Raw genomic sequence first — 15,216 nt, forward strand, 5'->3', positions numbered from 1 at the left:
AGTGTATCAGAAAAAGTCAATTTTTCCAGGCCTGCTACCTCTCTGATGATCAGCCTTTGAGCTTATGCTGAATATTTGTCTGCTAGGCTAGGTGCTGACATCACCAGTCACCCTGTTGCCTTCTTTCACACACCATAGCCCCAGAAAAATAAGAGGGCAAGTTTACTAGTGGTCACTTGAACATGCTCTCTGTCGAGGGCAATGTTGAATAGGAAAGTCCTCATTACAGTGTTCTCTGCTTAGAAACAACACTTCCTGGGGTCCTGAGTGGCTCAGTCTCATAAGCATCTACCTTTGGCTCTGGTCATGATTCCAGAGTCCTGGGATTGAGTCCCGCACCTGGCTTCCTACTCAGCGGGGACCCTGCTTCTCCCTCTCACTCTGTCCCTCCTCCTGCTGTGCTCTCTCTCATTCTCCCTCAAATACATACATAAAATCTTTATAAAAGAAAAAAGAAAAAAAAAAAGAAACAACACTTCCTAGCTGTATGGGCTAGCAATTGCCTAGCAATTGACCATTGCTTTGTTTTGTAAAGCCTGTGAGCCAAGAATGGCTTTATATTTCTAAATGGGTGAAAAAATCAAAAGAAAAATAATATTTCACCCAAAATATGGAAACTATATGACATTCAAATTTCAGTGTCCACAAATAACATTTTGATACAGAGCCATGCATTTGCTTACATATGGTGCATGAGTATTTTTGTGCTGCATCAGGCTTGAGAAGTTGAACAGAGACCATAAGACTCTTAACACCTAAAATATTTACTACCTGCCCTTTACGGATAATGTTTGCTGACCCTTAATATGGACAATGGAAATAAAGATTGCCCATATCCATATAGCATCAGCAATCATTAACTAGTCATTTATTGATATTTGCAAGTTAAATCACTTCTTAACCACTTATAGTTAACAATGGCTTTTGCTACAAGGGGAATTTAGGCAAACCCCTAGCAGACCATGCTTCATGCTGTTCCCTTTTTTTTTTTTTTTTGGAAATGGCCATCTCCTCCTGTTCCCTAAACACATTCCCTCTCAGAATTTCAGCTCAAAGATCACCTCTTTTGTTAAACTTTCCCTAACCTCAAGACAGCTTTATTCCTTTCTCTCAGTCTAGTCTCACATAGATTATTCTATCACAGGACATCAGAGATGGTTATAATTGTCTCTCTTCACATCCTCCTCCCCCAGCATGCTGTGAGTTTGGGAAGCAAGTACCCTGTTTTAATAAGCTCTGTAATCCCAACCCTTAGCCACTTATAAAAATCTTTGCAGAATGAATTAATGAGTGCATAAGTGAATGAATGATTTCAAAAACAATAAAGCACTTGGAAAGCATCACAGATATTCCTTAGAGAAAATATTTGACAATCTGAATGCCATTTGGGCCCCGCTTTCTTTCTTGGCTATTTCAACTGGTGAAAACTTCTGGCAAAGTTCGAACAAATGTTTCTCTGGGTTTGCATTCAGGAGAAAAGAGACTACAGAGCACAAAATAAGGCCTGTTTCCTTGACACAGTCCCATAGATCATTGTATGGTCAATACTATGCTTCTTGTCCTTGGTCTTAAATGATGACCTTTCAATAACAATCATGTGAAGGGCTTGAAACATAAGAATAAAACTTTGAGCCATGGTCTTTTCTGGTCAGATGTGTAGATGGTAGTTACAAGTACTTGGTCCTAGAGTGCCCCCTTTTGGTCATAAACACAAAATCTAAATTTTAAACTTCTGCCACAAGAAGCTTCTTTTAAGCTATTGCCAAAGAACATTGTGTGAGGCGAATGGATATATTTTTCTATTTGTTTTGATTTTTGTTTACACTCTTTACTCCCTCCATATTGATATATGGAAACTCTCAGAGTACAACCAGATAAAAGTACATGAGTGAGGAAACCAGGGTAAGAGAAAGTTTGGAATGGCTCAGATGTAACAAGAAGGGTTTTCTTGTTTAACAAGAAAGGAAGTAAATGACCATAACACACAATTTGTCACTTTCCAGTGCTTGAATACTTGGTCTGAATTCAGTAAGAACTGGAGACTCAAGCCAGCAAAAATTTGTTTGTTCCCATTGACATGTGCCTTGCTATTTGGCTGACAGGGACCACCCTGATACTAAGAACTCCGTCCTCCAGCTATAGAAAGAATAATGACAATTTAAGTGTTTCCTATTTTTGAACCACTTTGTATATTTTATCCAGCTACATTTTCAGATTGATTATGTATATACGCATAAACATAAATATATGTACAAATTATATTGCCCACAATGAACAAGTCTTTGCACTAAACCTGTAATCAGCCTTTGAAGAGAGTTAATATTTTTGTGAGCTTTTCTGGGCAACCAGAGTTATCTTTGTGCTTAAATCTTCATGGTGTTGAGTTATGGAGTCATTCTGCACAATTTATCATGCTTGGGTTACTTTCTTGCCTCCTGAAAAGGGTAGTGAGAGGAGCCAGCATCTTTGCAGACTTTTGCAAACATGCTCCATGTGTCTAAGAAAGAGCCATTGAAGGCAGTGAGGGAGGCACTGCATGTGGCTGGGGTTGTATAGCCTTAAGCGCCTAGAGGACAGTGGGTCTAGTTGAAGTGCAGATTTATTTATGTTTACAGAACTCTTATTATGTATTTATTCATATACTTTATTTATGCATTTACCTATATTTATACAAATTTTACTTCACCCAAGACCGCTGACTCTTTGGAATTCAATTCTCTTGAATACCTGAACCTAACTTTCATTTCATAACCAGGCCAAATTCTTCCAAATCATGATACAGTATTCCATTCATCGAGTGGATTCTAGGTTCTTAGCAAGTTTGAGGGAAGAGGGATGAATTAGATCTTTGTGAGGCCTGGATTTGGAATATTTATGACAGTTGATAATAAGAACAGAACAAATCTTTATGCTTACAAATTAGTAGATACTAAAGAGGGTGAATCTTGGGGTGCCTGGGGGGCATAGTAAGTTAAACGTCTGACTCTTGGTTTGGGCTCAGGCCGTGATCACAGGGCCGTGAAATTGAGCCCTGTGTGAGGCTCTGAGCTCAGTACAGAGTCCACTTGAGACTCTCCCTCCCTCCCCCTGCTCCTCCCTGCTTCAAATAAATAAATCATAAAAAAAAAAAAGGAAAGAAAGAAAGAGCGAATCCTCAAGGCCCACATCCCAAATGATAATTACTCAGTCCAGAGGGGACAAGAATATATTTGACATATGGGTTAATAATATGAAAAAGATGATACAAAATATACCAACCCACTGGGATTCCCAGAACCAACCATACAAATGCACAGAGCTGGATGGGAGCGCGTGGTGGTAATTATGGCAGCAGCGATGATCAGATCTAACAGGTCCCATCCTTCACAGACATGAGCACAGCTAATCCTCACAACAACCCTTGTGATGGGCTGTTTTATAATATCAAAAGGACTCATTTTAGACATGAGAAAACTGGTGTTCAGGGATTTTGTCTTGGGTCAGAGCACAAGACAGAGATTGTCATACTGGTGAGTTTTAAAAGCATAATCTTGGGTAAAATCTTTAAGGGAACAAGGGAAGCAGGACAGGACAGGGCAGGGAAGGAGCACACACAGCTGTGGCTTCAGCAGAATTCTGGTCTCGACTGGGTCCCCCAGAGAGTGCCAAGGGAGTGAATGGTGCCAAGCTGATATGGATGCCACCCTGACATAAGGGGGGAAGGCATTTTGCACCCCAGTATCCATCATTCCTGCTCTCATCAGGAGAACACATCCCTTTGGGCATGCTCCAGCAAGACAGTTCCCTTTGTGGAGAAGAGTGGAGGGGAGGGCACAGCCATATGCTGTCTAGCAGCAACTGGAAAAGAGGTGCAGCCTGGTCAAGGGGACCCAGATGGGGCACCAAAGCACCTTTCAGGGGATCCATGGGCCAAAGCTGATGCAATTGCCAAATGACAGAGTCAGAATGCACACCCAGATGCTTGAGCTCTGATCTCTACAAAGACCTGGATTAGCCTATTTATACTATGCTTTGAAGTTTTATACAATTAGTACTTTTTTCAGGGCCTGCTTTGTGCCAGACACAATCCTCAGAGCTGGAAAGGGAAGGGGCCTAGACGGGGAGGGGCACGTGGCTTTAACTTCTTATGCTGTTAACTTGCGAGCAGCCGTGGAGGCCTGCTCTGGGCCGATGCCCTGACAGATTTTAATGCTTGTGTTGGCTTTTTCTCCTAAAGGCCGATGAGATGCAGGATGTGATGCATTTCAACTACACTGCATGGCCTGATCACGGGGTGCCCACAGCAAACGCTGCAGAGAGCATCCTGCAGTTCGTACACGTGGTTCGACAGCAAGCTACCAAGAGCAAAGGCCCCATGATCGTGCACTGCAGGTAACCTCTTCAGCCGTATTTTCTGTTAAGGCACCACAGGCTTTGCTGTATAAAGGGAAAAGCCCACCATTCCATTTTTCCCAGTCACACTGAATTAACAATAACACGAACTATGATTTTTTTAAAAATTAACAATTAACTGATATCTTACTAGATATGTCATTTACTTATACTATGGTGTTTCTTATCTCCATTAGCCTATGAGATAGATGTTATTATTCTCGTTTTTAGGTAAGAAAACAAAAACAACTGAGAAGAAGGGAGGCAAAGGGATCCACACACATTCATGCAATAAGAAAGTGGAGGGGTTGGGGCTCAAATCCGTGCCTTTAGGTGCTGTGTGGTATTATCCCAACCTATCAGTGATTCTGAGTGCTTTATAACATGGCCAAATACAAAGTCAGATTAAAAGTAGCAAATCACAACCCTGAATAATATTAAATAGACATAAAAACAAGATGAAGGAAAGGAGAAATAAAAGTATTCAGCTCATTAAGATAAACATTTGGTATGATTGCTCTTTGAGATTGTCTCTAAACTTCCAGATGGTTAAAATGAAAAGGGCCTGTATGATCTATTGCATTATCAAAAACAAGGATCATGTGAATTCCTTCGGGAGAACATTTATTTGAATTTAAGCTTTCCTTCCTACCAAGTGAACCAAAACTTCATCAAAATCCATCATCGTGACATAATTTTGTTGCAAAATTTTTATGCAACCTCCAAAGAGCAGGGGAAATGAACATGCTCCTATTGTGTGCCAGAGGCAGGAGTGGGGTGACAATGTTAGGGGAGGCATTGACAGCCATGTCAACCTAAGCAAATAAATCTATAATCCTGGATCCTGACTTTGGTGTTTGTGAACTGAATGGCTGGGGGAATGTGTGTGTATGAGAGAGACAGAGAGACAGAGAGACAGACAGACAGAGACAGAGATAGAGAGAGGAATATGGGTCTGTCTGGAAAGAAAAACACTTGATAAGCTACCGAGCTTGGGATCAGGGAGGATATATACTTGGGTCCATTCACTACACACATTCACAGGTTAAAAGTTTTGCATGACCAAATGACATCTAGTCTCAAATGATTCTTTCTAAGAGCAGAAAATAAAGCTGCTCAACCAGGTGGTCAAACTCCTGGTTCCTTTCCAAGTCAGAAGCAGCCACAGTCCTGGATGGGACTTCACAGGTGCTCACCCAGAGACAGAATGTTTTATCTTAGACCAACAAGTCCTAGGAGGCAAGAGTTGTCTGGTAGAAAAGCAATCTCTGAACTCAAAGCTTTTAGTATTGAGTTTCTCTCCAGCAAATTCTGGATAAGCACTGGTTTTGACTTTCTCTTTTCTCATTTTACATAATCTAGAGTTTGAAACCAGTTGGCACTGCAGCCTCTGAGTGACTGGAAGAGAAGAGCTGACTTAAACATATAGAGCTGGGGGTTGCTGGTGGGCAATGGTCAGTGCCATTCATTCCCTCCACTTCCCTCCACTCTCTGAGCACTGGGATATGGGGAATGAAGAGACTGCCTCCAAATATCAAATTTGATTTGGAGGCAACTATCTAAAATTTGGCTGGGAGACCAAAGCAGGCCCGAGACCCACTAGAAGGGCAGGTGTGCTGGAAGGATGGTCCAGGGGAGTGAACTCAACCTAGGCTTGACCACATTCAAATGCTATAACTCCAGAGCAAGCGCTGGTGTGTGGCATCTCAATCAGACTTTCCAGCAGAGGGTGTGCAACTAACTCTGAGGCTACACAGAAGGCTGGAACTGGTGTGTGTGTGTGTGTGTGTGTGTGTGTGTGTGTGTGTGTAACAGCTCTCTGAGAGCACAAGCAACTCCCAACTCTCCAGCAAGCTCAGGCTGGAATCCTTACATTCTGCAGGAGACAGAGGGGGTGTGGCTAAGGCAGTGCAGACCTGCACGTCTTGGAGGTAGCAGGCCAGTCAGAAATGTCATTGAAAGACACACCAACCACAATCACATACTTCAAAATCAGTTAGGAAAGCATTGTCAAGAATATTTCTCCTTTAATCTCAGTGGTGCTACCTGTAGTTTGGGGGCGGGGGTGGGGTGGATTTAGCTGCCAATTTGTTTGCAACTGTGTGAAAAGCACTATCTGAGGAATAGGCTGCCTGCATGCTCTTTTGCAGTGCTGGAGTCGGCCGGACGGGAACATTCATTGCCCTGGACAGGCTCTTGCAGCACATTCGGGATCACGAGTTTGTCGACATCCTAGGGCTGGTGTCCGAAATGCGGTCGTACCGGATGTCTATGGTGCAGACAGAGGTAGGAACGGAATCAATATGCATTTTCAGAAATGCCCCGGACTGAGAAACTTCCCATTGTTTGATTTCATGTTTCAAAACAATTGTCTCATTTTTTCCTGCATCTGCTATTTCCAGTTTCTTAGTGTGCATGTTCAAACTGCTTCAAGGTACCCCCAAAATAGATATTATCCTCTAGAAATCCACTCAGTGTATAGTGCTTGCACCGTTGTTGGCATCATATGCCCTTTGGTAATCCAGAGCATGTGGATGTATCTATAATAGAATAAAACCTCTTTGAGCGGATTGAGAGTTCAGTGAAGGCGACAGCAATCTGGGTAAATGCCACCAAGTGGAGACTGTGGAACGGACATGATTGAATTTAAATTTGAAACACTAGATGTGATTCAGTAAGTTTGGCATTAGTTTGTCCTCCATGTGACTCTGTCCCAATGCACTTCTGATGATGATCAGGGGTTGGACTTACGCTTTCTGTCCCCCTTATGATTTTAAGGATTTCCAGCTCCCAACTGAGCAGTGCTGCCAAGTCCCTTGATCTAAATGAATGGAGTTACCATTGTAACCACAGGGGAGCATGCCCAGAAACATCCAGTACTGTGATGTGCTCCCTCCTCCTCCTCTTTGTCCAAGCCCTCTCCTCCCTGGAAGCCTCAGAATGCACTCTGGCTTCAGTGCTAGCCCGGGGCTGCTGTGCACACAGCATCACACCGCCACCCAGCAGCCCCAGGTGTGCACCTGCGTGCCCCCAAATCTACGCACAATAGCTAGTTCATCATCCTAGTCACCAAGCCGTCCTTGCGACTTCTCAGCTTTGAGCATACAATAATCCTTTTGGCTCCAGGAGTGTGTGTGGGAGGAACACTTGTAGAGAGGAAAACAACCTGGCTTGACCTCTGACTCAGTTTCCAAGACATTAAACGCGACCTTAGTTTTCCCCATGCTTTTCCTACTGAGCACCACTAGATGTCAGTGTAACTCAAAAAGCCTGCAGTCATGGCTGCTATGGGTTTGCCCCACTGGTTTCTCCTCTCCCATTTTTTATTTTTCTCTCCTGCTTCCCCACTCCCATCTGACCTATGCTCCACACTATAGATAATAGATGATTGATGATAGATAGATGATAGATGATGGTAGATAGATAGGTAGATGATGATTGATAGATGATAGATAATAGATACATGATGATAGATAGATGATGATGATAGATGATAGATAGATACATAGATAGCTGGATAGATGATAGATAATAGATGATTAATAGATAGATAGATCTTGCTATATAGCAAGATCATACCACTTTGGAAAGAGTGACCCATTCACATGCACCTGTCTCATTGATGATGTGTGTGTTCGCTCACTTCCTTGACCCTACTCACATCCCAGCCCTGCTACCTTCTAATTTACCGTGATGGGGACACGAACATGACCTCGTTATCGTGAGTTTAAAACATCCTGATTCCCCGGAGAAACGCACTACCTAGTGATTAAACACTGCTTTATGAATTGGTTCATATTTTTGGTTTTCACTTCCATAAATGTACATGCTAACGTGTGGTTAAAGCTCCCCATTATGTATACTAATCCCCAACCTTCAAAGGGCCACTCCTTATTTTAAGTATTTTGGATCTGATGAATGGTCTGCCTCATTGACTTAATTTATGCCTCTTATAACTTTATAGACTTTGATTATAGCCTGTTTGCCTTTGGCTTTCCCAATTACAAAATCCTAATGACTTTTTAAAAACTACCTTCACACGGCAGACCCTCCATCCAATTCTCAACACCATTATCTTTCCTGGAGCGTGGTAATCGCACCAAACCAGAGCAGCCACCATGTGCCTCTCTGCAGAGCTGAGGAAGTGTCCTGTGTTCTCCCTGACTTTCTGGCTCCACATTTTGGTTTGTTTGGCTTTTTTTGTTTATAGTAGCATTTTTAGGTTGACATCTCCAGGGAAACAATCTTTTTAAAGTACAATATCCCTTCCCTGAACTCTTGTGGGAAAACTCAAAGTGAGCAAAAGAGGAGAGGTCACCAAAGGTTACTGATTTTTTTCCAACTGTTCCGGCTTCACTCTCGAGTTCCCTCAGGATTCTTCAGTGAATGCTCTCTATTTCGAGTTATTTATTTATGTCTGTTTTGTTATGTCTGGAACATTTTTCCATTTACCTTTGTTCTTCCTGGTTCTTATGCAATTCATGGTTCAACCTGTATTTTGAATATTAGGATTTTCCTAACATCCTCCTTGATCCCATTCATATCACAGTCCTGCTGCCTTCTACTTTACTGATGCTAATAAGGAAGGAGCAGAGCAAACAAATTTTCTTCGACTTTATCATCCCACAGTGACCCCTTTAACACTAGTGATTTTCAAGAGGCCAGAGTGATTCTCCAGCTGATTTCCGATTCTCTATATAAACCACTTGTGTGTTGTATACCAGGTTCCCTCCCATGATGGGTTTCTAATTTTCCTACCTCCTCTAGACTGCCCATCATCTCGACTCCACCACCTTGCCCCACTCTAGAAATAGCAGAGCTAACTGATTAAAACAGCCTGTCCTGAGATGCACGTTTCAGGTCCCGGCAACAGGCTGCATGGACTGTGTTTCAACATGCCCTCTTCCCTTTTCTCAGCTGCCTGGGCACACGGTCTGAGCCTCTCCGTAAGAACAGCAACGGGTAGTGAGAGAGTAGGGGTTGGCAGGCCAGACTCCGTGAGTGGGCCTGGGTCACTTGCGGCCTCTGTACAGCTTCCTTCACCTCTCCTAGCCCCCCGTCCTCATCTGTAAACCATGAATGATGCATTCATGAATTGTTGTAGAGTTTACATGATGTGAATGATATAATCTAGACAAGTACTTTGAAACTGTCAAGTGCTCTATATGGGTGGCATTCACCTCTCTTGGGCTCTCTTCTATTTTTATCAAATGTTTTATTTGATTTCCTCTAATAGGCTTTCCCCGGAAAGCCTTTTTGCTTTGAGCAGCCATCATCCTGCTCAGCAGCTTAGACCTCTCGGGGTCTCTCAGGGATATGTCTGTAAATAGTCTTTTATTTACCTTGCCTGTGGTCCAGCTACTTTTTTTCCCTTTTTGACACGAAGTTTGGCCACTGAGTAGTTATGGGTTGAAAAACCAGGTCCTCTCTGGCCCAAACCGTGCTCAGTGCTTGACACAACACCAGAAACAGTGGAGTGATGTGTGACGAGAAGAGGTAGGCAGTTATGAATGTGATATTATCACGAAATAAGGGAATGAATTTTCTCCAAAGCTTGTTGAAAATACAGATTAGGCTGATTATCAACCCAGTGAGGTTTGAAGTATTAACCTAACCTTTATAAAGTTGTCATACAAAAGACCCCTTAAATCCTGTGAATAGCATGACTGGCTTTTTTTTTTTTTTTTTTTTAGAGGTTCATTTATTTATTCATGAGAGACACACAGGGAGAGTCAGAGACATGCAGAGGTAGATGCAGGCTCCATGCAGGGATCCCGATGTGGGACGTGATCCCAGGACCCCAGGATCCTGCCCTGAGCCAAAGGCAAATGCTCAACCAGTGAGCCACCCAGGCGTCCCTCCATGACTGGTTTTTATGTCAAGGTTATTTCTAATGGTATTACTTATAGAGAAGCTCTAAGGAATAAAGAAGAAAGGTAAAAGATCGTGAGGTTACTTGGATTTCATGGCACCAGGACAGCTACTCTCAATATTTTGAGGTATTTCATCTCCATCTGTGTTCAAGTATAACTTTTATATGATTATGCTTATATGCTATATATGCATATACTAATTTTACAGTGTCGTTTTCCACTTAACATTTTGCTATACATATCATCCCAAGTCGTCCAAAACTCTGTAAATCTCATTCTAAAGACTGAAAAATATTTCAGTATAGATCTGTTGTGTCTTATTTAAACCATCCTCCTTTTCTTTTCTTTTTTTTAAAAATTTTATTTATTCATTCATTCATGAGAGACACACAGAGAGAGACAGAGACACAGGCAGAGGGAGAAGCAGGCTCCATGCAGGGAGCCCGATATAGGACTCGATCCCAGGACCCGGAGATCATGCTCTGAGCCAAAGGCAGACGCTCAATCACTGAGCCACCCAGGTGTCACCATGCTCCTTTTCATAGAACAATTAGTTGGATCCTTTTCCACTCATTTATTATTTGTGTCCTCAGCTAACACTTTAGTAATAATACCTCCACCACCAACAGAGAAATGACAGCTTCAACAAACTCAAGGCATCATTGAGTGTTACCTTTTTCCTTTAGCTTTGCCCATGTCATGGATGAAAAACAGTTGTGTCAACTTACATGTTTTATTATGTCACCACTTTTTGGGTATGTTTTAATATTTCCTCAGTTTACTTCAGAAAACATTACAATAAGCACAAACTGAGTGCTAGGCATGAAGAATAAAAAAAGACAGGGGTGCCTGGGTGGCTCAGTGGTTGAGCTTCTGCCTTTGGCTCAGGGTGTGATCCTGGAGTCCCGGGATCAAGTCCTGCCTTGGGTTCCCTGTGGGGAGACTGCTTCTCACTCTGCCTGTGTCTCTGCCTCTGTGTGTGTGTGTATGTGTCTCTCATGAATAAATAAATTAAATATATTTTTAAAAAGAATATAAAAGATACAGTTCCTGTCTTCCAGGAATATTTGGTCTATTTGCCTATATATTTTATTTTTCAATTTAAGTATGTGATTGCTGATTGAAGGAATTTTAAACAGAAATAAAGATATTGAGATGCATTCATTAGATGACTCCTTTCTGCCCACCGAGTAAGCATCATTAAAGTCTCCCCTCTCACCGCCATTGTATCTAAGTCAGAGCCTCCCAAGAGCCAGAACAGCTGCAGAAGCTCTTCATTGAAGGTTTGAGCTTTGAAACAACTGATGAGAGACTGAGGAGCCATTTTGAGCAAAGGGTAACACTCTGACTCATGACTGTGTGGTCATGAGAGATCTGAACACCAAGTGCTGGAGGTGGAGGCAGCCATGAATGCAAGGCCACACAAGGTGGATGGAAGAATTGTGCAAACAAAGAGGGCTGTCCCAAGAGAGGATTCTCAAAAACTTGGTGCCCACTTAATTGTGAAAAAGATTCTTGTTGGTAGCATTGAAGAACCCCTGAAGAACATCATCTAAGGGATTATTTTGAGCAGCATGGGGAAATTGAAGCGATTGAAATCATGACTGACTGAAGCAATGGCAAAAAGAGAGGCTTTGCTTTTGTGACGTTTGATGACCATGACTCTGTGGACCAGACTGTCATTCAAAAATCCCATACTGTGAATGGCCACAACTGTGAAGTAAGGAAAGCCCTATGTAAGCAAGAGATGGCTGGTGCTTCATCCAGCCGAAGAGGTCAAAGTGGTTCTGGAAACTTTGGTGATGGTCATGGAAGTGGTTTTGATGGGAACGACAACTTTGGTCATGAGTAAACTAGTGAGGTGGCCATGGTGGCAGTCGAGGTGGTGGTGGCCATGGTAGCAGTGAGGATGGCTTTGATGGATTTGATAACGATGGAAGCAATTTTGGAGGAGGCAGAAGCTATGATAATTTTGGCAACCACAACAATCAGTCTTCAAATTTTGGACCTTCAGATTCTGAAGGGAGGAGATTTTGGAGGCAGAAGCCCTGAGAGCCCTCCACCACCGTAGAGGCCAATGCTTTGCCAAACCACGAAACCAAGGTGGCTATGGAGGTTCCAGCAGCAGCAGCAGCTAAAGTGGTGGCAGAAGGTTTTCATTACCTCCAGGAAGCAAAGCTTAGCAGGAGGCGAGAGCCAGAGAAGAGACAGGGAAGCCACAGGTTACAACAGATCTGTGAACTCAGCCACGCACAGCGGTGGCAGGAAGATGTGCTGCAGAGAAGACATGTTTTAGACAATACTCATGTGTTTGGTAAAAAGCTCGAGGACTAGATTTGTGACTATTTGTATAACAAGTTATTATAGTTTCTGTTCTGTGGAAAATGGAAAGCATTCCAACGAAGGGCTTTAATGTAGATATTTTTTTCACTCATGCTGCCGACTTGCTAATCAAGCCTAATCATGATGCTAAATAAGTGGGTCTTAAATGCCCTTTATTTTATTCATTTTATTTTATATATAGTAGTTTGAAATTTTTATTTGTAATTTATTGCATTGCTTTGAAGTTTAGAAACTCCTTCTTAAAACTAATCCAAAAAAACTATCCTGTATTTCCCCCCTATATTTTTATGGCTTAATTTATTAAACTTTCTGGAATTTATTTGGGTATTTAAGAGATGATATGCTACTTTTTTTTTTCAAAATAGGCCCATGATTTATTGATTGGCTATTCATTGCCTTACACATTAAGTTGTGATTACCTAAGCTCTATTATTAATCAAAATATTTTCACAGTTCTCTTGGATTTTCTAGTTATAAAATTATCTCATAAATAATGAAAATTGTCTCATTTGACATTAGATCATATCTAATCCTGCCACAGAGTGAAAATATTATATTTTTGCATGTGTCTTGCACAAAAATATCTTGCTCTGAAACCTGCTTTTGTCTTTTGCTCTAGGAGCAGTACATTTTTATCCATCAGTGTGTGCAACTGATGTGGATGAAGAAGAAGCAGCAGTTCTGCATCAGTGATGTCATCTATGAGAATGTTAGCAAGTCCTAGTCCCGAATCCAGAGCAGTAAGTAAGCTTCTTGGGTGCTCTGTCTGCGAACCATGCGAGGAGACACAAAGTGGGAAGGGATAGGATACAACAAAAGGCAGCACTCACCAGTTGTATTGATTCTGACCCCACAGATGTGGTTATAGGGAGAAATGAATACCATGCCCATCTTAGAGCTTCCATGTGCCTTGGTCAGTGGTATGACACACAGGAGCTTCAGCAACTCATTATGATTTGAACTTCCTTCCCTCTACTTGGAACCTTAAACTGTTCCGATATTGGATCTGTGCCTGAGATATCAGGATACTGCTCTTCAACTCTATTTATCCAGATATTTTGTGCAAATATTTTATTGATTACAAGGATCATACAAGGGGTCACAAGGAGACATGAGATGGACATGAGCTGTCTCCCAAAGGCAGAAAACAATATTAACATTAGTCCCAGGATAGTGGAGTCGAAGAATGCCTTGATTCCATCCAGTATGTGAACATTTACTTGAGAGCTTCCTGAAAACATTAGTAACATGTTCAATGCTTTGTGCTCGGCTTTGACTAGATCAGATTTTGGAGGCATAATAATCTTAGTTGAAGTCACAATATGCCAGTTCAAGTCAGTAAACAGAGTGTGAAATGCATCTGGGTACACTGAGGTGGGGGCGGCCACTCCCTGGGTTGGGAGAGGACAGGGGTGTGTTCTGGGATTAATATGGAAGGATAAATAGCATATAGACCAGGGGTAGCAGATAGGATTAGTATTCCTTTACAGCTATCAACAGACAGAAAGCTCAAGGAGGCAGGAAGGGTAAAGGCTGAGGGACAAATTCACTGAAAAGGGGAAGATATTTAGATCCACAAAAGGGACTTACAGAGAAAGATGCATAGACAACCTAGGTCCACATGGGCTGTGGTGTTGAGTGTAAAGAGAGCAAGTAGTGGAATCAGGAGGAAGTTTCTCTACTTCCAGCCACAGAGCTGTCAGTGTGTGGCTTGCCCCTCCCAGGCTGCTTACTCTCTCTCTCTCTCTCTCATCCACAGGACAGGATATGGTGTGCACCCATCCTCCCTTGCTTCCAGACATTTTTAGGGGCCCTGCTAGCCATTTTGCTAAGAAGAGCCCCTGCTTTGTAGTATGTGGCCAAGGAGATAATCTATCTCATAGAAGCACCGGGAAGACTTAGCCTTAAAGAGCCTACAGTGTCTTTTGGACTCCTTCACTTCTGGACATAGCGGACCAAATTCAACTGAACACCAGAAACAGTCCCGACGCCCTGCGAAGGGCAGGAAGCACAACACTTCGAAGAGTTTCCTTGGCCCTTGGCCGGTTGGGCTGAGTTTTTGTTGTTGCTGTTCTTGTTGTTTTTAAGTGCAATAATTTTTGTATGTGTGATTTTATCTGAAAGTTGAATTGTTTTCTACCCACACGACTGACCAAGCCCGTAGCCCAAGAGGGAACAGGAATTGTCAGTATCAAATTATACCTCATCGTTAAAACGTGGCATGGCCACACATGAGGACATGTTAATTCTGCTTCAAGGAAATCGAACCAGCGATATCTGTGCTCCAACATTAAGCTGCTGGATCAGGGGTGGGAGGGGGGGATTGAGAGAGAAGGTTTGTACCCACAGATCAACTGCATATCTTTGCCAGCTATGAAAGAGCTGTGATTCAGCTTCAAAGTAGAGTAGAAAAAAAAATATTTAAGTCTGCATTGTTCTAGTTCTTGATGGTTTTCTTCCTTATTAACACTTAAGTGTTTTTTTTTTTTTTTTTCCCTGGGCCCTCTGGGACTAAGGTCACCGTCCAGATTGTTTTTCAGCAAACCAGATCTGCTTCGGAACAGTTTGAAGGAGGACTCTTAAGACTCCACTTCTGTCTGAGCAACCTTGGTGCCTAGACTTTGCATCC

General features: G+C 42.4%; 1 protein-coding gene across 2 annotated transcripts in view; it reads left to right on the forward strand.

Moving 5' to 3' along the window:
- The window catches only part of PTPRO (protein tyrosine phosphatase receptor type O), a 235,899-nt gene extending 221,017 nt beyond the window's left edge, over window positions 1-14,882 (forward strand). For both annotated transcript variants that reach the window (XM_055318687.1, XM_055318688.1), the window contains 4 exons: window positions 4,217-4,371; window positions 6,522-6,657; window positions 13,207-13,327; window positions 14,347-14,882. In XM_055318687.1, coding sequence (XP_055174662.1) covers window positions 4,217-4,371; window positions 6,522-6,657; window positions 13,207-13,311 — 396 coding nt within the window. In that variant the 3' untranslated portion in view covers window positions 13,312-13,327; window positions 14,347-14,882. The remainder of the gene's footprint in view (window positions 1-4,216; window positions 4,372-6,521; window positions 6,658-13,206; window positions 13,328-14,346) is intronic.
- Window positions 14,883-15,216: the final 334 nt, after the last annotated feature.

The sequence above is a fragment of the Nyctereutes procyonoides genome, unplaced genomic scaffold (assembly GCF_905146905.1).
Source record: "Nyctereutes procyonoides isolate TBG_1078 unplaced genomic scaffold, NYPRO_anot_genome, whole genome shotgun sequence".
NCBI classification, from domain to species: domain Eukaryota; kingdom Metazoa; phylum Chordata; class Mammalia; order Carnivora; family Canidae; genus Nyctereutes; species Nyctereutes procyonoides.